At 44.2% G+C, this 22,543-nt stretch overlaps 1 protein-coding gene across 1 annotated transcript; it reads right to left on the bottom strand.

Moving 5' to 3' along the window:
* Nucleotides 1–1,097: 1,097 nt before the first annotated feature.
* LOC135374857 (zinc finger protein 568-like) lies at nucleotides 1,098–8,622 on the bottom strand. Its single transcript, XM_064607784.1, has 4 exons — nucleotides 8,471–8,622; nucleotides 8,228–8,418; nucleotides 7,706–8,165; nucleotides 1,098–1,694 (listed from the first exon to the last, which is right to left on the bottom strand). Exons 1-4 carry the CDS (start codon nucleotides 8,620–8,622, stop codon nucleotides 1,169–1,171), a joined length of 1,329 nt encoding a protein of 442 aa, XP_064463854.1. The 3' UTR covers nucleotides 1,098–1,168.
* Nucleotides 8,623–22,543: the final 13,921 nt, after the last annotated feature.

Here is a 22,543-nt window from a genome sequence, read left to right as displayed (position 1 = left end):
AACCGTAACCCTCGTATTTTTTTTAAACCCCCATGACATGACTTCGCGACAGAACATGACAGAACACGCGACGTCAGTTTCATTCGCCTATTTGTAGTCCAAACCGGCGAAGTTTTTTCTTGGACCGAAAACCGTTAAATAAATTTTTCGGTTGCCCTCCTGAGAGAAAAAAAAGTATATGGTTTCGATTCCGTTCCGGTACGCACCAAAATAGCGTTTTTTTACGGTTTTCGGTTCTGGTTTTCGGTTCGCTCCGACACCCTGCCGATAGGGGAGCTATCGGTGCAGAAATCGAAGTAGAAATCCGAAGTATTTCATCTCAGCAATGTGTCAATTCTAGGCTAGGTGGCGCAAGCTGCCGCCCGCTCCAAAGGGAAAAGCCACGGTATCCACCTATCGAAACGATGTCCCACATCTGTAGTACTCCCACTCATCGGTAGTACCCCTAGCGGTGCCTGCACGCAATTCTCCTGAGACCGCTATGCACTACCATGCACTGTCATGACCGCCCTATTCTAATGCATGGAAGCCGATGTTTTCGCGCGCTGTTTATCTTTTTACGTTGAGTATGGCTTCCAGGATTTTTTTGTAGCTTTCGCACGCATAAATACGCCACCGTACGCCACCAGGAGTTCCTCGGGTAAGCCGGCGTTCACACGGGGCACCTTTTCCCAGCAACTCGAAGCAACTCAAACCAACGCCTTTCGAGCAATTTTGAGTCCGTGTTCACACGTAGCAACTCGGAAGCTCCACCCACGAGCAACCTTACGGCGACCGGAGAATGTGTGCTTCGAATCGAACTGGTGGAATCTTTTTCTTTAGCTGCTGTTTATCGAATTTCAGTCAGTTTTGTTGCGCGAATAAATCATTATTACCTTCCAGTAATGGCAACTGATACGTTTTTGGTGACATTTGTAAGGAAAAGTTATTTTTCAGCTGCACCTGCAGGATTTGAACCCATGAATCCACGAACGAAATCCACAACGCCATCGGGAGTGACGTGGCGATGCTCCCCTCGCTGATTGGCCGGTGCGCGAGCAACTTCTCAAGGTTTGCTCGTAGTTGCTGGAAAAAGTTTCCCCGTGTGAACTCTGGCTTAGTAGACAACGAGTTACATGTAAAAATGCGGGTCACGTTTTTCTGCACACACCCTCTATATAGCTCGACATCAGACGTCACCAGAGGAGGACTGCTCTCCGCACAGAGTGACACGCAGGTGCCTACGCAGGAGGGTCTTAAGCTTGAACGCCCTCCCGCAGACGTCGCACTCGAAGGGCCTCTCGGTGGAGTGGACGCTCTCGGAGTGGTCCTGCAGGTGGATCTTCTGCTGAAACGCGAAGCCGCACACAGAGCACGTGTACATCCTCTTCCCTTCGTGGAGAGTCTTCAGGTGCGTGTCCAGGTTGCCCTTCTGCGAGAACCTCTTGGAGCAGACGACGCACTCGAAGGGCTTCTCCCCCGTGTGGGTCCGCTCGTGATTCCTCACGTTGGCTGTGCCGTCGCTGCGGTAGCCGCAGTACCGGCACTGGTACTTTCCCGCTGAGCGACGAGGGCGATGACGCTCGGCCTTGTGGCGTTTCCCGCGCGACTCCTGGTTGATGTCCCTCCCGACGGTACTACGCGGTGTGACATTTGGTTCGGGAACATCCTGCTCTTCCTTGATAGCTGCGATGCAAAGGAGACAGTGCAGATGTCAGTCCACGTCGAGAGATTTTCCGATCCCGAATTTTTCTTAGCACCCCGCCACCCCATGTGGCAAATTCTATTTCACTTGCGTTGTTTGATCATGACGGTGTTTTGTGTATTGATGATAAAGTACATTTTGTAATACCGACTGTGTGCATCGACTTGTATAGCAGCGCCACCGAGCGTTTAACCTGAGAACTTCTGAAACGGAAAACTTCCGAAACGTCTGAAACTGGCTCCCTAGCAGGTTCACAAGTTACATGCTTAGTGGCACTACTGTACAAGCTCAACGGCAACTGGTTTCAATGATCACCAAAATTGAACTAGTCATTGAACTTGTATATACAGGGTGTCTTTTTGAAGGCGATACAGATTTTTCACTAAAAAACTATAAGGGCTATAGACATGCCGTTTTCACTTCTATGATCTCAGGGCCGGCGGACGTTCTTGGCCACATGTTGCTCGACCGTCAAATGACTAATTACCTAAAGATCATTAATTAACTTCTTAATTGTAAAGGCTACGAAGTTGTCCCAATGAGAACATCTGTTCCTTTCGATGACCTGATATCGTAGCTGTTTTCAGCACAAAAATCCGTTCAGTAGATCGTCCGCAAAAAATTCGTGAAGGAACACCATTTTTTTCTTCATTTTGTTCATTGCACATCTTCAGAGACCCCGCTATACTTTGCCCCCAATGTGGAAAGGGTGAAAGAGCACACTGGCGCCTCTTGCGTCCTGGAAAAAGATTAACAGAAAATGCAGCACAAGATAAGGGCAGTTCTGGTAGCGTCACCCGACACACGTGTTTTTGTTTTGTTTCCGCAAATTAAAGCTAATCTTCGACGCATGAGGCGGCACTGTCACAGCATCTTCGACGCATGAGGCTCCTTCATCATATCACGTTGGGGATGAAGGAAAGACGCGTCTCCGAAGATGCGCAATAAACAAAAAAAAGAAAAAAAAAAGGTGTTCCTTCACGAATTTTTTGCGGACGATCTACCGAACGGATTTCTGTTCTGAAAACGGCTACGATTTCAGGTCATTGAAAGGAACAGATTTTCTCATTGGAACAACTTCGTAGCCTTTACAATTAAAAAGTTAATTAACGATTTTTAGGTAATTAGTCATTCGACGGTCGAGCAACATGTGGCCAAGGACGTCCGCCGGCCCAGAAATGATAGAAGTGAAAACGGCATGTCTATAGCCCTTATAGTTTTTTAATGAAAAATCTGTATCGCCTAAAAAAAGGACACCCTGTATTGTATGATAGTACATAGTAGACTTCGACCCTCCTCTTGTTTTATATCCTGAAACTGTCTTTTAATTCAGCTGCGATGCGAAATGTTGCCTCGCATGAATATACAGGGTGTTCAAAATTAAGCTTTCACGGGCGCTACGTAAACACAGCGATGACAGGAAACCGGATGATAACTTTACGCTACTTGTGTAAGAAACAGGTGCTGCTAATTACGTAGCACCTGTTTCTTACTCAAGGAACAGGAAAAGTAGCACCAGTTTCCTTTTGTTCGCCTGTTTATAAAGTGCTAGTGAAAGCTTAATTTTGAACACCCTGTATTCATCTACCTACTATATTATGTGCAGTTGACTGTAACGTGAATGACTGAACCTGATTGCATGACCAGGTTTGTCCTAGTAGTTCCACATTGCTTTGTAAGTATCACTGCTCATGATAAATACACAATCAATCAGTCAATAAAGAATCAATAAAATACCTTCCGCAAAGAAACTGTGGTTTATCCAGAATCCCAAGCACTGGGGGTGTTCCACAAGACTGAGGGAGGTTTTTTTTTCGTTATCACAGTTACACCGTAACAGTTTAACGTAGAATTCACAGCATGCGTCTGAAGCTGAAATAGCAAGACGGCCCCAACCTCCACCCCCTGTATGCGATGCAGGACTGAAAAAGGGGGTGTCGCCAAACATTTGCGGGGCTCTCGGGGTTATGGACTGCCAAGGAAGTCCAAAACGCCAGCGTTTGATGTAATTTACGTAGTATGACACGGCTGTGTGTATTAAATTGCTTTATTATATGTATCTATGCTCCGTTTGTATTGCGTTCTTGTTACATATCGTGTTTCAACTGCCTTTTTGTATATCCCCGTTCTCATGCAATATCTGCGGGACACTTGGGGGGGTATTGTCAAAAACGAAAAAAAAAAGTTCATACATTCCAATCCACATGAAGTCACTCATAAAAGCAATGTTCAAGACAAGCCTTTCCAATGGGTGCTCAAAATATACTAGTTGAGCATAAATTCACCACTCGGATCCATTTGCAAGAAAGTTCAACTTCTCATTTTCAATGCTGGAGATATATGCACAGTTGAAAATGATGTTGTCTTAATCAAAAGGGAAGCGCAAAATAGCCAAAGCTTACTTATATATGGCAATCTCATTTCACATTTCATTCTCTACAACAAGTGCACAAAGTTCTCAAGCTGAAGAGCTATAGCGACACGTCTGAAACCACCACCTTACATACATACTTGAGAATGATGGAATGCAAAGTAAGAGGCAAAACACAATACACACACACTATACGACCCAACAGCAGCATCTGTGTACAGGTGCAGATGCAACGTAGCATGCTCTTTATGATTACACTCACTGTGAGTGTCAATGTCAATGAGGAATACACATATCCTAACTATCAGAGAGAGCACAGATGCTGATGCAGAAGACTAAGTGGTTAAAATTGCACTTAAAATACCTTGCAAAGTTGGAAAGAGGGATATTTATGGAATACGTCCCACAGTCCTAGTTTTACAGGTTTTCAGGGCACATTTACAGCTAGGAATGAGAGGTGGCCGAGGCCAGCTGCATCCAGGAATGCTGTTCAACGCTGCTTGTGTGCACAGTACTTGCACCGCCAACACCACTGAGGAAGCCACCGAGGAATTTCCTCAATGTTGGTAGCGGTGTGAGGAAGCGCGTACATGATTCACACCTGCCTCATATGAGGCTAAGTGGAACTCAACTACAGTGACATATGTGGCCAGAATTGCAGGATATCTGCGGTGCTAGCATGCAGGAACAGAACACTGAGCAACTGACAGTGATGAATGCATTTGGAACCGATGTTGAGCAGTTATGAAATGTTACGATGAAAAGTTTAGAATGCATGAAACTGCACCCAGTCGAGCGCGTTTGTAACGATATTGACGGGAACGGGAAGTCTGATCGATATATTTCCAGTATCATTAAAAACGAGCTTTCACAAAAATTGCTGCTCGGTGCCGCGTCAACGAAGTAGATTGGCACATGTAGAATGCTGCTGAATGTGAGCGTTTGCTGCGTGCGCAAAAACAATTTATCCAGCGCTAAATTGACACAGCTTTGTGTCGAGAGCGTTTCTAAGGATAACATAACCGCACATATCACGTGGGGCGCTGCACCGTCTGAGAGCGCTGCACCTTCATCCAGTGCCGTAGTCATCACCATTCTGACTATCGGAACTACACTGTCCATCAGAACGTGCCTCGCCTATGGGTAAGCTGTCGACGCACGTCTGGGTGACACTGTCTGCCAACACATGTTTTGGGAGTCACGGCACTTTGCAATGAGGTTTTGGAAACGTGTTGAGCACGAGCAACACCAGGTCGGGACGGCGTGTTTTTTTGTTTAATTTTTTCGCGTAAAAGAACACCTCGGAACCGCAGGCGCCACCGTAGCATGCAGCACGTGATGCAGAAAAAAAGAAAAAAGAAGCTGGAGAGGGAACAACCCCTTCTTCTCGCGGGCCCCTTCCTCCTTTTTGAAGTCGTCAAGACTCTTGAAAATGGCGCCGGATTTTCTTTTGAGTGAAAACGTGTAATTTTGTTTTCCAATTTTCTAGAGATTTCCCGGCCGCCGGGAGAATTCTGATCGCTATATGCGGATCGCTATATGCAGTGCTTTCGCACTGATCGTTATATCGATGTTTTGCTTGCACGTGCTCCCATGGGTGAGCTGACAGGAACCAGCTACAGTCACCGTCCGATATTTCGGACTCGGCGGGGATCGCGTCGCGGGGAGAGTCCGAATAACCGAGTGGTGCGAAAAAACGAATTTCGCTGCAAAGTAAGCTTTAATAAGCACTGGTAGGCTGGAAAAATTTGTCGATGCTTTCCTGACGTGCTTCCAGCTCTTCCTGATAATGTCAGCTTCTATTTCCCGAAGTCACTGTACACTGACAGAGGCACTGCCGTCATCAGGTCCGCAAGTCGGCTTCACCTAACGCATGCGTGCTTTAGGTGAAGCTCGCTTTACAGCGCTGTCGCGCGACTCGCGGCCGGACTGCACGTGCTGGGCCTTTGAATCAAACCCGTTGCCAAAAACGAAGACGCAAAAGCGTTACGACAGACCTCTTCTACTCAGAGGAATGGAAAATGAAGAATCATTGCCTTTTTTTTTTCCCTCAATATTCTAGTTAGTTGATTTCATTTTATACGAATTTCGGATGACACCAATATTTTCCGTCACCCCAAGAGAGAAATCCGCGGCCGTTTCGCGAACGAGTCCAAATAATCGTGCATGTCCGAAAAATCGGGGTCCGAAAAATCGGCAGGTGACCGTATTTGATCGCAATATCCGAGTTATCGTTATATCGAATACCTTAATAAACGGTCTCGACTGTGCACTGAGACACTCCAAATCCTCAAGTTTGAGGAAGCTCAAGGAGAAAGGCACCTACTGCATGCTGAGACCTGGGTGACAATGCAGAGTCAAAAATTCATCACTGGCACTTTAAAGGGTGATGTAAGGTGCAAAAAATTTGTCCTCGCAGAATCAAAAATGTCGTTAACTGTGTCGTTCGCGACTTATGAGCGAAAGGAACCGCAATTTACATTTTCCCTGTACCTGTCGAGATGAGAATGTTTGACAATGGTCTCACTGGCCCGCTCAAATGATTTGTCCAATCATCAAGGGCGACTGCTTGATGAAATCAATGGGTTGCCACTCTGCATTGTCACACCTTTTGACTTAACAGGAAAATTATGCGTTAGAGCCGCGTAGCAACTATGCAATAGTTGCTACGCGGCCTTCAAACGTGTACAGATGGAGAGAGGAAAGCAGGAAGGAGTGGGGGACAGGGAGGGGTAGTTACACGTGGTCGTGGGTCGCGTAAGTTCACGCATTGCGCCACATGGAGTGCCGAAATGTGCTCCCCCGCGCTGAAGAAAAGCGACGAGTAACGTGAATAACGAGTTACCAATTTTTGTAATCGATTCCGTTACTATTACCATTTCTTAAAAAGGTAACTGAATCGTTACTTCGTTGCCAAAAAAAGTAACCGCTACCAAGTAACGAGTTACTTGTAACGAGTTAGGCACAACTCTTGTCGAATTCCCGTGACGATACTCGGTGGTTTATACAGAATTCTGAACGCACAGAGGGGGGGGGGGTTACAAAAAACTGGGGGTGGGGGGTTCATTATTACAGTTATGTCATAACAGCTTTACGTACCATTACCACCATGCCTATAAAGTTGATACAGCAAGGGGGTGCACAGGTTGGTGGGAGGTGTCACCAAACATGGGTGGGGGTGGGTGGGGTGGTGGAAGGTTTTGTGTAGGTACTGTTCTGTCGTCGTTGCCACTATTTCGCAAAAGAAGTTCAAAAAGCCAGTCACAAAATTCAGTTCTCACAAAGTACAGTGCAGAACTCGTACCCAGAGCCCGAAGCTTTCCGGAAAAATATTTTTTTCTGAATTTCGGTGGTAAAAATTGGGTAAATAAACATGCGCTCTAAATTCATGCGAATTCCAGTGGGAAAACATCCAGTACGCTAGATGCGGGGAGGAATTGCGCTCAGTTACTCAAACTGAGTGTACTGGTTTGGTACAAGCAGCAACGTAACTGCATTTACTGGCAAACAAGTTAGTCTGCATTCCCACAGACGTCTCAGTGAGGGAAATTTGCCGGGCAAAAATCGGGTTTCACCCTAAAGAGCCCACCTTCAGTTCGGGAGAGAATCGGGTTAAACCCTAAAAACTCGGGCTCTACTCATGTCATCACTGTCGGTGCAGGAGTCGATGCCTATGCAGAACATTCATCCGCTTGAACGTCCTACCGCAGACATCGCAGGCGTAGCGCTGCTGGTTGGAGTGGACGCTTTGGTGCCTCAGCAGGTGGTGCCTCAGTTGAAACGCGTGGCCGCAGATGGCGCACCTGTGGTTTCTCTCGCCCCCGTGAACAGTCCTCACGTGCGTGTTCAGGTGCGCCTTCTGCGTGAACCTCTTGGAACATACTTGGCACTCGTACGGCCTCTCCTCCGCGTGGGTTCTGTCGCGGGATACTACGACAGCTGTAGTCGCTGAACCGCGGGAGGAGCAGGTGCTGAATTGGCGCTGCTGACGTCCTCCTCCTCCGTGGAGGTGCACAGCCCTGAAGTGTTCCTTGAGGGACTCATCGGAGGCAAAGACGTTCCCGCACCAGGGGCACGTGCAGGAACCGTCTATGGGTTCCAGTTTGGTGGCTGCAAGACAAAGACAAAGACTATGAACAAGTACCAGAGGAGTTTTCTAAGGGTCAATTCACACGATGCAACTTTAGTTGCGCGCAACCAGGAAGCGATCGGCTCTGCAACTCCTGCGGAGCCGATGCAACCAATGCTCTGTAACTCCTGCAACTCCCGAGTTGCAGGAGATGCAGAGTTGATGCAACCGATGCTCTGTAACTCCTGCAACTTCCAAGTTGCAGGAGATGCAGGAGTTGCAGAGCCGCAACTCCTGCAGAGGTGCAGGAGACGCAGAGTTACAGCAGTTGCAGAGCTGATGCAACCGATGCTCTGTAACTCCTGCAACTCCCAAGTTGCAGGAGATGCAGAGTTGCAGAGCTGCAACTCCTGCAGAGCCGATGCAACCGAGGCAGCCGATGCCCTGCAACTCCTGAAACTCCCGGGCTGCAGGAGTTGCAGAGTCGATCGCCTTCATGAGCGGTTTCTCCTCTAACTCTAGCTACAACCTGTCAATCACATGCCCCCCTCTTGCAAGCGCGACCAATGAGGAAGACTTCGATGTTATTCGATGCGTCAGTTATTGCAGCGGCAGTACGCGAGACAATGCAATTATCACTGCAGAACGTAACGCACTGTCGTAACGAACGGAAGTCGCGGGACCATTGTACGAAAATGATGACGATGATGTTTTTTCGATGATATGGCGAGCTCGGGGACTAGTACGACATTCCGAGTTGCTCGCCGTATGAAGGGACCTATTTGGTGCAACTTCGGTTGCGCGCAACTGTAGCAGGAAACGAGTTGCAGCAAAAAGTTTCATCGTGTGAATCGACCCTAAGCAGGTGACATTTACTGATTTGCATGCGTGAACCCACAAACAGACCAAGATGGGGACAGGTATAAATAACACTACAGCACAGAATGATACATTTTTCTGTACACTTTTGCAGATTGATCGGTTGATTATGAAGCAGAAAGCGATAGGACAGTCATGAATCAAGACAATGCATAAACACTCTACATTCGTTCCAAAGGAATTTGTGTTATTACAGGGTACAATGCATTCAGGGTGCTTATTCCGGAGTCTTACTATTCGGTATTAGGGTGCTTAGGTAATAGGGTGCTTATGCCAGGGTCTTTAATCTATAGATGTATTGAAATGTGTTAGGTATTAAATGCTCGAAACAGTTCCACTGCTTTACTGTGACTGGCACGAGATGGGACCTTGGCAAGAGCTGGTTATGATGAGAGCTAACAAAAGTGATTATCTTAGATCCTGTAAGCAGTTTTTACTAAAGCAGCAGCCCATTTTGACATGGTAGAGGCAGATACGTAGACCACTTCTGCATTAAACTAGGGTTTCTGTTTTTTGGTGATCATATTTTCCGAGGTAATATTACGAGGTAGGGCAAAGATGGGGGCAAAGAGAAAGTGCCCTGTTATCTCATGATGTTGTAAGCCAATACGATTCTGTACTGCTGTAATACGCTTTGACTTTTGCCATGTTTTGGCAGGTGTCAAAAATTAATGATGAACTAATTAATAAGCACCAAGATCCAGGAACCACAAGCATCACAAATAATACAGTATGATACAGTTCTTCCAGAATAAAAGCCATGTTTCATAACCCAATATTGAAGCACGAACTGCAAATTTTTGCAAACAAAAACTGAAATTTCCAGCTGTCAAGTTCATCCTTATGTCCTTTGACCAGCATAATGACCTTTTTTGCCAATGTGCCAAAAAAACCTGAACCATCACCACCATCGCCAATTACATCTACACACCTTTTTCCCCTTGTCTTAATGAGGTGATATTGACACTGCACAAGCTATATACCTCCTGAGGTATACATGTAGGTGACAGGACCCTGCACATGGTGCACATATTTATTGTACTATCTCGGTGAGCAAAGCACATTACGCACACGTCGCAGCACATCATGTCAGAGCGTGGCGAGAAACACACTTCATGCTGGCAGTGCAAGAGTGGAGGTGTCAGCACAGAGGACTTTTCAGTTTGTGCGCCCTTCCTTTGCGTGCAGTATTTCACGTCTCTCCACGCTCTAAAAGCAGGACTTCACCTCATGACAAGCTTGTGGCCAATTAGCACACAGAATGATGACGTTCTGCCTTCAGATTGTTGGAGATGGGAAACATACACCTATCTTGTAACATGAAGGGAAGTGCCTCAGGATGAGAGCCACCGATATTTCGAACAGAGACCGTACTTCTTCCCTTCTATATCCTGTAGCATGTTATGTGTGCATTTAAGTAAGTATTTTGCCAAATTTCTATTAGTAGTATGCTTTTGTATGCTTCTAAGTACAGATTTTGCACCATAACAGTCTCTCATAGAAACCCTCCATTTTTTCTTTTAATAAATATTCCCATATACTCAGTACTGTGTTCCTCAGGGAAGAATTTAATTGTACAAAACTATGTATTAAAATGAACGTAACCCGGTTTAACTCAATCACTTGTTACAGTAACTATAATTGTGATTTTGTACTTATAATTATTACCTACTTTACCGGGCATGTGACAGCTTAGAAAATTTCCATTTGAGAACTTAGAATAATAGTACTGTTCCACTCTTCACCATCTATCTTGCACTTTGTAATTTTACGTGCAACGAAAGAAATTACCTCTCGCTCTTGTGTGCAGCAAAATATGAAGGAGTAGATACAGTAGAACCCCTTTGTAGTAAACTCTCTGGGACCATGATGAAATTTTACTAGATCAGGAGTTTTATTATATCAGCTGTGCCATTGAATGTATGTGATTCTATCGGGACTGCAGTTCTCGTTTACTATAAGCAGAGTTTTACTACAAGAGGAGTTACTATAAAGAGGTTCTACTGTACGTAAATTGTAGACCTACATTATTTTCCCTGGCTATCGCTGTGCACATATGTCCAATTAAAAAAAAATTTTAACAACACTTCTGAAGCCAGGAGCTTCACACGGAACCTTCCCTCCAGATAACATTGGTGTCATGCAATGAAGTCCTGTTTTCAGAGCGTAGAGCATATTTTTTTCTCCAAATATGCCGTGTGGAACACGGTCGTCTGCAATCTGCAGCCTAAGCTGGAGTGTTCCGTACACGGCAGTTCCACACACAAAGGAACTACAGTAGCTGACGGATATTCCGGGCACGGTGATCACCAGAAAAGGGTCCGAATAATACAGCAGTTTGAAAAATCCAATGATTATAGTTTGATTGACTAGTTAATTTGATTTGTTTCACGTCAGCTGCACTGTGTGATGATTAGGGCACAGAAATTTCGGCACTAAAGGCAACTAGGCTCTCAAAGACACCAAAACGGGCAATAAAATACAAAAACAGGCACAGTAATCTGGTACAGCTTGGTACAAAGGTTCACGGAACACGCCACTGGCTCATTTCTTCATCGGAGATGTACCCTGGCCAGGGCCGGTGCTAGGGGTGTGCGGTGTCTGAGGCAAAGGGCACATCGCGCGGCCTGTTTCACACCAGCAGTAATGAAAGTATAAGAAATTATAATATTTTCGTAGTGGGAGATTTTAACAGTACGGGAAATGACAGCAGAAGAGAAGGGGGCGAAATCCTCGGCACAGCTTGCAGGGTTGGCGGATTTTTCTTAAAAGTGGGACTATTTTCTCATCACCTGACGGAAGGGCGCATAACACATTCTTCTCTCATTTCTGTTTTAGTCCAAGATCGTGCGTGTGATTAAGTGCATACTTGACAGCTTTTAAAAAAAGTAATCCCCGGGTTGAGGGCTTCGTGCACGGGGCCTAAGGTGGTCGCCTTACTCGCCTACCCCTATCGCCGGCCCTGACCCTGCCGGCTACCAGGAAGAGATCGAACAAGAAACGAGTGACTGGCTATTCTATCCATCTCTCAGTGTGTGTGTCCGCTCTTGCTTGTTGCTAGGATGTCACTGCAACGCAGACACGCGGCACCATGGTGTTCCGTAAATCTTTGTCCGAAGCTGTACTGTCTTTGGGTTTTGCTGATGTTTGCTTCTTTTGATGAAACGCTCTGCCGTGGGCATGAGACTTCAGACAACTGTGTCCCGCACTGTACATGCGGCACAACTTGTGCCGTCTGCGACGGCTTCATCTCTCGTGGAGCGTCATCAGATGTTTGGTCATGGTGCTCTTCTGCGTGAACGTCTTGAAGCACACCCTGCACATGTACGGCTTCTCTCTCGTATGAGTCCTCTCGTGTGCTATGACATGCGTTGTGTAGATGCTGTTGTAGTCGCAGAATCTGCACTGATGGGTTCCTCCCCTCGTCCTGGGGCACCCGCTGGTGGACCTTATGGGTACAGAGACGATTGTTTGTGGAGGGCTTCTTGCACGTTCCGCTTCAAGACCTGACACGACAGAAAAACAAAATCGAATTTTTATTAAATGGTACAGTGCGGGAGACAAATGGGCAAGAAATAGGGGAATGTATGGGGTGTTCCACATAAAAGTGTCCAAACAACATTATTTAAAAAGTTGCTGTCCAAAAAAATTTCCAAGTGGCACAATGTCTTTGCCAAATATTGGCTGAATATTGGCAATGCTGGACGCATATTGGATTGGTATTGCCGATATCGAGCCAATGTTTTGCAAATACGTTGTCCGGCGTGGGTTGCAGGGTCAGTGGTACCTACCTTTGGCAAACTTTTTTACCTTGACTCGTACAGACTTTGATAAATTTTGTGTCGCAACAACTCGAATGTATGCCGAATTGAGCTCCAAAATTTGCCAAGTGGGTGTAACCTTACTTCTTTTGCAAGAAACAGAAGGCACATGTCAGAGTTACGCCATTCTGTCACACAATACATTGTGTGACAGATATACATGACCGTACATTTCATAAGTCAAATTGAAAAAAAAGAAAAAGAAAGAGCACACAGTTGTTTTGAAATATGCAAATTGTCTGTAGTCCTTAGTCCAGTTAACGAAGAAAGCATCGGAAGAGGGACACGGATCTGCACCTTCAGTTCTTTTCTCATGGTTCCAACTGAATTTTGAACAAAAATTCGAGGGTCTCTCAAGGACCTTTTATGGCTCAGCCGCCATTTTGCCTATCATCTAAACCACAGCTTATGACCAGGGCCTCAGGATTTCACTAAAATAGTTATAAGCTGCAGTTATCACACGAGCAAATACATGAGGACTGCGCAATTGTGATCCGTTCACCAACTTGACCAACAACTTCCTGAACATTAAAGATCATAGGATAGAGTGGAAAGCTGATGAATACAATGCAGGGTGCCATTCATTTCATGCAATTCTGGCTTCTGCTGCTGACTCTTATTGCAATGAGCGCTAACACCTGAGATTTTGAAGCTATAGTTCTGACTGCGGAGAAGCAGAATCTGCGCTCGCAGCTCCACGAGCGTATGAAAAAGATGCATAATCAAGGGTTATCAAAGGCTGTGGTAAAATTCCAGTGTTTTCCCAGACCTTGAAAATGCCATTTTAAATTTCCATAGTATTCAAGGGCCAGTGGGAACCATGTTTTTTTTCTACCGTTGACAATTTGCGTGTCTCGAAGTGACTGTCTTTGCGTTTCTTTCAGTCATTATGATCGTAGCATGGAATGTACTTTGTAATTGCTCCAACATGCACTTTCTGTTTCTGAAAAAAAAAAAAAGAAAGAAAGATTGCGTTCACTTGGTTAATTTCCGAGTTTCATTCAGAAAACTCAATTTCTTGCGAGAAATAACTGATCAATGTGGTTGCAGACTGTGGAAAATGCTCACTGGAGATAAATACCACTGGCCTCACAATTCTCAAATGAGTAGATTTTTCAATCGTTTTTTACACATTAACACATACAGAGGCCTGATGAGGCACATAAAATGTGACCCTAACATTTCACTGAGATTGGAGAGACAAAACAGAGACAAGGCAACCGAAAGTACACAAGACAAAATGCACACTGCATACTAATAACTGTGTAACTGTAAGACTGACTCCAATATTGTAAATAATAAAAACAAACTCGAATAAGTTACATATCTAAATGTCCAGAAAGAACTGTGAGACATGAACAAGGAACATTTTTTTCAGACCATCCCAATATTTAATACACGCAGTACCAGCGTCAAACACAACAGTAGGAACGCCTCAATTTTTAAAAGCCTTTTAGAAATGTTCACTGCTGCAGCATTTATAAAGTAAGGTGCAATATCTTTTGTCACTGTTTAGAAATTTTCACTGTCAAAGCTTTCCATGAATCATGCTGCAATCTCAACTGGAGAGTTTAGAGGCATTCACAGTGAAATTTTTTCTTAATAGACCTGTCCCTGTTTGTAAACAAATGACGTCATAGGGTTCGACAGCGCCACTAGTTTGGTAGAGTTGAACTACGCTCGAAGCTAGAGGCGAACAAGGTCGTGCTTGTAAGCCACGGTTTTGAGGGAATTATGATAGTCCCTGAAAGGGACGCGACCTTTGGTTCTACTTGTCTTTCAATAGGAGGCAGTGAAGAAATGAACATCTGTGGAAGCCATCCCTTCCCTTTCGAACTGTTTCGGTTTCAGTTTGTCTACCAATGTTATGATGACGTTTCTCGGGTAGAGGTCTATTGAAATGAAACTTGTGGCGTAACTTAGTTCAGAAATATTCGCCGCTAAACTTTCTCTTAATTAGAATGAAATGTGTCGTGTTTCCTTTTATAAACGTTCACCGTCGACGTGCCCATGAATTACACTGCCTTTGGGGAGAGTGTCCATCAGCCAGAGTGCAGTTTCAGATGTCTCTGCAAGTGATACTTGAGCTGGAATGAAAGCCCGCCCTCAGGGCACCGGTGGTCCCTTTCTCCTTCATGGACAGCCCTGTGTTTTTCCAGCCCGCTCTTCTCGATGAACCCCTTGGAACATACGGGACACATGTAGGGCTTCCCGTATGACCCGTATGAGTTCTTCTGTCTCGTGACGTGGTCCGTCCTGTCGCTGCAGTAGCCGCAGAACCTGCACTTGTACCTTCCCCGCTTCATGAAGTGGTTCGCCCTGTGGTGCTTCACCAGGACCTCCATGGAGGTGAACAGACCGCCACACCAGGTACACCTCAAGCTGTCTTGTGTGCGCTCAGCGTCACCACCTGTACGATAAGGGTCGGTTGGTGAAAAAGTCTGCGTGATTTTTCCCAGTGCTCGCAAAACACTTCCACAAAGAACTTACAACCGTGTCCATCCCCATCCCCAACCCCCCCTAGAAAAATACTCCTAAAGGGCCAGAAAAAGCCTAGAATTATCGGAGGCGCATCTCTGATATCTAAGGGGGGTGATGACGACTGTGCAAATCGTGCAGCAGTATCGTTGACAGCAAATGACCCGATTTTCCTTCAACAGTATTAAGAGACACTGCACCATACAATATCGTAGAAAGTGTGCTTTCCATGTGTGTCTGTTTTGCCCATGACCTACTAGATTGCAACAACCATGTCATAATCGGCAACACTTACGAGGAGCTCAAACGATCCGCTAAGGACGCCACTCGTCGGCCCGCAAGATCTACATCCTGATTGGACAATGGAAATTTGAATTTTGAACGCGCAGAAGCTGACGTACGACTACCGTAGCAGACGACAGCAACAGCTCCCATGAAAACGCGTAGAATGATGATGACATCAGAAGCATCTCCGGTGGGATATGCACTGCTTGTACAAGCATACTGAGGTAAGTTAAAGTACAAAGTATTGCAGAAATTGAAGCAGCAATGACTGAGCAGACGATTAGCGCTACAGCTAGCTTCCAACTGAGGCGATCGAGAGGAGTGCCTATGGCATGGTCGTCATAATCGTAGTAGGTCGAGGTCTCGCCATCTCTTTTGCACGTCTACTCGGGTGATGTGTTGCAAACAGGGTCCACCAACTACTACATGTTTCCAAAGAAGCCAGAGCCCCCAAAATTCAATGCAAGTTAAGCTTTATATGGAAAGCCACAACTGTAGGATAGCTGATGGAGAAGCTTCACACTAAAAACGCCTGGGCATAGTCATGTAAAAAAAAAAAACATACGAAACACCAATGACTTTGTCACGTATCTGATGAGGAATCAATCACCATGCCTTTTTTTTATGATTTGCAAGAGAGACTTTTATGTTTCTCAAATACATTTTTGTATTTGCAATTATCATACTTGCATGGAAGAAGGCAACTGTATTAGTGCAGTAACACTATGTACAAGGACGTTAACTACACGTATCACTTCACATAAATGAAGAGCAACACTACTGCATGCTCCACATTCACACTGATCATCCACCATATACAGCCTTGAGACACAGGAACATGTCTGCCTTAACATGAGATTCCGTTAAAGTTTCAGTCTTTCCATTCTTCCATTCTTGAAACAAAAATTGCCTTAATAAACAATAAAACACAGAAAAGTAGAAAATTTCCATCTCCAGGATCAGGCGAAAGAATAGCACTGAAATTGAGATTACTTAAGCAAATGCTGAGTGACTGCATACTCGTTCATAATTTTGCTGTCTATAATGTGAATGAATCATATTAAAATATTACTAATGTATTAAGATACAGTGTTACTAGGCATTGCTTAACAGTTAACATACAAGCCTGTGCCACTAATAAAAGAGCCCGCCCTTATACACACTTGCACGGTGTTTTTTGTGCGCCCATGCTCATGTTTTTTCAGTATAGGGACATCAGCGTAGGGCACAGACTCTCGATAGGAACCAGCAAAACATGATGTGTACTAGAATATGTACCTGACACTCAGATATGGAGTGTTCACACTGAAACGATTCACAACGTTCACGCGGCAAGGTTCAAAACCAATATCACTCTAGCCGATGGACCGTTTTCAGTCAACACTCACTGAAGATAGAGGAAATGACCATATCGCTGGATGTCTATAGCGGTAAACAAGGAGGCGATACATTTTGCAAAACCAAACTGAGTCTCATATAGTATTAAGAAATATGAGTATTGCATAAACAGGTTTAAACACAGTAGAAAAGTAACAGCTCTATAAGAGCGTCTATAGCGGTAAACAAGGAGGCAATACATTTTGCAAAACCAAACCGAGTCACATATAGTATTAACAAATGTGAGTATTGCATAAACAGGTTTAAACACAGTAGAAAAGTAAGAGCTCTATAAGAGCGTCTATATCAGTAAACAAGGAGGCGATACATTTTGCAAAACCAAACTGAGTCACATATAGTATTAACAAATGTGAGTATTGCATAAACAGGTTTAAACACAGTAGAAAAGTAAGAGCTCTATAAGAGCGTCCATAGCGGTAAACAAGAAGGCGATACATTTTGCAAAACCAAACTGAGTCACATATAGTATTAACAAATATGAGTATTGCATAAACAGGTTTAAACACAGTAGAAAAGTAAGAGCTCTATAAGAGCGTCTATAGCGGTAAACAAGGAGGCGATACATTTTGCAAAACCAAACTAAGTCACATATAGTATTAACAAATGTGAGTATTGCATAAACAGGTTTAAACACAGTAGAAAAGTAAGAGAGAATTGATGCGGGTGGCTCTTATAAGCAAAAATTGTGTAGGGCACTACGAACGACTGTACCCGATAAATTACCATCAGCAATATTGGTGAATGAACATGCATCACGTTTCGTGAAAACAGAACATGCATAAATTATAGAGAAATGTGCACATAATCGACTACAAAGGAAAGCTTTACCATTGCAGACGACAAGTTGCAGACGGCAATGCTGCTTGCACGTCGTTGCTTACAGGGACATAATGGTTGTGATATAAAGCACTATTAGAAAAGTCCTTGAGTAGAATATTTAAGCAGAAATAAATAGATGTTGGTCTGGAACAAACTTGTTCAATGTTCACACGTTCCAACGTGCAGTGCTTACAGATAGGGTGTCTCGAACTGTAAAAGCGTGCTGCCTCTGTAGACGCTCTTTTTGCTAACATGCAACTGAAAAATATTTTTGAAGATGCGCGGATAGGGGAAGAGATAAGAGAGATAAATGAGAACCCAAAGGGTTCCAATAGTTGCCATGAAAAAGTTGGCAAGACTTCCAAGTGTGAAGCACTTCACCTTACTGTGGGAGCCACAGTGAAAAGGACAGCTGATTAGATTACTGACAAACACTCCTATTAGATTAGGTTTCAGCACTGCAAGAGGTGTACGTCATGGATCCTATTTGAATACAGTTACATGAAAAAAAAAAAAAGCACTTCCAGAATTGAGTTTTCAAACCTCTATAGCACACATTGACGAAAAAAAAAAGAAAAGAAAAAAAGGAGCAAGTTTGAACGCCCCTTTATCACGTGGCACGTTAACGCATACCTCTAACTGCAGTGCCGCCTGCAGACGTACAGTAGACTCTCGCTAATTCAGACTAAATTATTTTATCTTGTTGATTAATTTGCACAAATTTCAAATTGTTGTTTAGCCACTTATGTTTTCGATGCATTGAAAGGGTGCTTCATTCAAACGGTAATGCCCGATTTGTACGTTTCTTTTGTGGAACCACTTGAGACAGTAGGCTACCATCGAACATACTGATGAGCTCCACTCTGTTTGCTAGAGAATAGTCTCATAAAAAACTGCTTGCTTTGGCTGGCATTGAGAGCGTTGTTTTGAAGACTCTTGCTGACTAAGCAGTCGACCACCTGTCCATCTGCAGAATGTTGAATTAATAGGCTTTATTATTTAAAGAAATTAAGTACTTAATTAAGCTTCAATTAATGAACTTGACAGATCTTCAACCTATGGTTTCTGTGCGCCCCCACTCAAAATCGGCCTCTATACGTGCAGCTAATCACGTAACGCACAATTTTTGTCCTGCAGTACATACTAAGGTGAATTTCCGGCAAGTCAATCTTTCGATAATTCAGACGAAAAGCCTGCGGTCCTCTGAGGTTTTAATTCATTTTTAAACTTTAAATTTAATTTAATTAATTTAAATTTTAATTAAACGGCCTGCAAAGGCTGCAGGTAACAGTGCCGCGTCTCCTAAACCACTTGCATAGCGAAAATATACACGTTCATTTGATATCTTTCCGAGAACTCAAACTGTTTATGTCACATGAAATAAGTATTTAAAGAGACTGAAACATTTATTTTACTGAGTTTTTCAATAAAATAAATGTTTCAATCTCTTTAGATACTTATTTTATTCACTTGCGAGTGCTAGACTTCCCCCATTTTTTGCCTGTCTGTTTATTGTTTGTTTTATTGTTTTTATGTCAAAGGTTAAATGGTCACTGTTTTGATCCGATTGTATGGACCTTCCTTTTGTGATTATATTCCGACGCGTTTTACTTCTGTGTGCACGTGATGCAAGTTGCAGTTATTTCTTTTATCTTTATCTTTTCTTTTTTTTCTTCTTGATCTCCTTGATTCTATACAAAGCATGTAAGCGGATGTATTCCTGCAATCGCTGTTGCTGTACAGGGAGCCGAGGTACCCCTCATGCCGTTTGTGCTTTTAGCCTCGGTTCCCATCCACCGGATGGAAAACAAACAGAACCTGAAGTTACAGTGTTTACCCCGATTTTTCCCCGAATTTGCACACCGAATTGCAGGTTGCCTCTTTAGGATGAAACCCAATTTTTACCCGGCAAACTGCCCCCACTGGGACGTCCGTACGAATGCACACAAAACTCGTTTGGCAGCCGATGCAGTTACTGCACCGTTTGTACCAAACCAGTACAGTTATCCAAGAGGACTCGTTGTTGGGCACATTGGTGACTAGACATGAAGATAAGAACAAAGCGCGAAAAGACACTACGGAAGATGAGAAGACGGGACATCTTCCTGCCTTCTCCTCTTCCGTAGTGTCTTTTCGCGCTTTGTTTTTATCTTCATGGCCAGTACAGTCAGTTTGAGTAACTGAGCCCGATTCCTCCCCGAATTTAGTACACTGGAAGTTTTTTCACCCGAATTCGCACGAATTTAGAGCATAAGTTTATTTACCCAATTTTTACCACCCCAAATTTAGAAAAAAAAAAATTTCCCGAAAACTTCAGGCTCTAAAAATAAATGAATATAAAAAATAAGATAAAATAATTGAATTAATGCGAGAGTCTACTGCAGCCCCTAACCGCGACGCACACTCTGGTGACACAAGTCCGCGTGAGGGTCGAATTCTTCCGCTACGTGTGCACATTCTTGACGTGTCTCTCCAGGTTGCACTTGAGCGAGAACCTCCGGGCACAAACCTGACACACGAAGGGCTTTTCGCCCGTGTGCGTTCTTTCGTGCGCCCTGTAGTTAGTCCTTTTATACGTGCAGTAGCTGCAGACCTGGCACTGGTAGACCTTTTCCCTGCGAGGGTACTTGTCCCCGCGCTGTCGCTCTGGGTACTCCTCACTTTCCACTACCGTTTCGTGCCAGTACTGGAACGGGCCCGTCATCTCCTCGGACCCTGCGAGGCAAATGGGAAGGTCGACGAGTGTTTTTAAATCGTCCAAGACTGTGTTTACCTCGTGACAACAATGCGAGAAATAAAAAGCCGACGCCAAAGTCCCATTAACTGAGATTACACTGAGAGAAGGTGAAGCGGGTAGGAACACTGTTGTTACATTTAAAATGAACGAGGCTTTTGCGCAAAGCCGGCACTTCGTCGGGTTTAAAGCGGCTATGAACTCCACCAAGCTAGCCCGCTGACCGTGTCGGCTCTAAACGGCGACTTTAACTTGTCGGCTGCGACACCTCTTGTACAGATGAATCTGATAGGTCCGTATCTTCACTACATATAGCACGATGCTAGCCAACCATCATCCCCAATGACAGCGTTCTCGCTCCTGCTTTGTTGATGAAGGGAGGCGGAGCATATTATGCGGAGCCATTATGTGCCGCATTATGGCTACAAAATAGGCTCCGCCTCCAGTTTTCTCACAAATCAGGGACGAGAACGTTGTCGTTTGGGATGATGTTTGGCCACTCCTAGTGTGCCATGTGGTGAAGTTCATTTTAAAGAGTGTAGGGCAGAACGTTAGTGTACCTCCGCGTTTGCGTCTGATTGCGTGCTATGATTCTTCAGATGACGTAACAATGGATAGAGGTACCTGGATGATGGTGCGTCGACTCGGCCCAATCCGAAAAAAAAGTGCGTTTTTGTATTAACGCTGCACACGTTATGAAGGAGAAGTGTTGAACAATAAATTGTGAATAGAATTATGAAGCGTAGAAGAACACTGTTACACCTATTACACCGGTAACTAAATGGAGGACGTATTACGAAGGAATTAAAGGACGTATTACGAGTAGAAAGGGAGGGAAAGATATATAAAATATCCGAGACTATTTCCCGCTTTCCCTCCCTGACTACTTGTATATACAGGGTGTTTCACCTAACGTGATAAAAAATTCACGACTGCAGATTGTGGGACTTTCAGCAATTACATTCTGTAAACGTTTTGCCGCCATTTGGGAGGGCCGTGGACAACTTTTTAATTGGGGGTTAGGTAACGAAAATGGGGGAGGTCAGGCAGTTTGTACCAAACCAATACAGTTAGTTTGAGTAACTGAGCCCGATTTCTCCCCAAATTTGGAAGTTTCTTCACCCGAATTTGCATGAATTATGTTTATGTTTATTTAGGGCACATGGTTCATTTACCCGATTTTAACCGCCTGGTTTTAGAAAGATATATTTCCCAAAAACTTCAGCCTCTAACTATTATTAATATTTAACACTTATTGAGGCACAATGCTGTCCCATTTTGTAGATGAATCTGTGAAGTTTTTCGGTTGGGTGAGATAGCAACACGAGATAATCTAGTACAAGGCTCTTGCATCTGCACTTCCCCTTCCATTTCCAATGTGAAGAGAGGGAGGCAGAAACGATGACAACCTACACAATTCTCACACTGTCTGTAATTGATAGTCTTGCGGTTGAAGCGAAAAATGAAGCGAAGTCACAACGAACTTGATCACTTGTTGACTGTTCAGCAAACCCTTCGGTTGAATATAGTCCAGAGGCCGGGAGTAAACATGTTTAATAAATTCAGTGCACCGGCAAGCAACACAGTAAACAACATAAGACGTGACGTTTTGGGTCCCATGCGGGTCCCATCATCATCAGTGAACCGTCCTATCCGCTACTGCCTACTTATGTACTAGTGGGTGTATCCCGTTTGAAACTCTTAAAAATAATCTTTCAAAAGTAAACGCGCAAGTACCCACTCTTAAAAATATATCTCCCAGAATATACTCTTAAAGATCAACGGACAAAAATAATCGCCGAAATATCCCCATTTAAATAAAAATGCTAAGGAATCCACAGTTAAGAATATGTCGGTAAAAATAAATCATTTCAGAATCCCCCAAATCCACCCTACAGTTGCAAGAGCCATGTGGTATGGCCCAAATCAAGGTGAGCTGCAAGCAAGGGGCTTCAACTAACCTCACAGGATCAAACTAGCCTGAACTATCCCAAACTAACCGAAA

The sequence above is a fragment of the Ornithodoros turicata genome, unplaced genomic scaffold, assembly GCF_037126465.1.
Source record: "Ornithodoros turicata isolate Travis unplaced genomic scaffold, ASM3712646v1 ctg00000783.1, whole genome shotgun sequence".
Taxonomy (NCBI): Eukaryota; Metazoa; Arthropoda; class Arachnida; order Ixodida; family Argasidae; genus Ornithodoros; species Ornithodoros turicata.
Note: the sequence above shows the minus strand (reverse complement) of the source record. Positions and strands in the feature narration are given on the sequence as shown.

Excerpts from the sequence above, each read along its gene's own strand:
- LOC135374857 (XM_064607784.1), bottom strand. The coding sequence starts at position 8,622 with ATGAAGGCGATCGACTCTGCAACTCCTGCAGCCCGGGAGTTTCAGGAG. Across the intron at positions 8,166-8,227 it reads CGCAACTAAAGTTGCATCGT|CCACCAAACTGGAACCCATA; the intron begins GTGAATTGACCC and ends TTTGTCTTGCAG. Across the intron at positions 1,695-7,705 it reads CATCGACTCCTGCACCGACA|ACATCTGCACTGTCTCCTTT; the intron begins GTGATGACATGA and ends CGACGTGGACTG.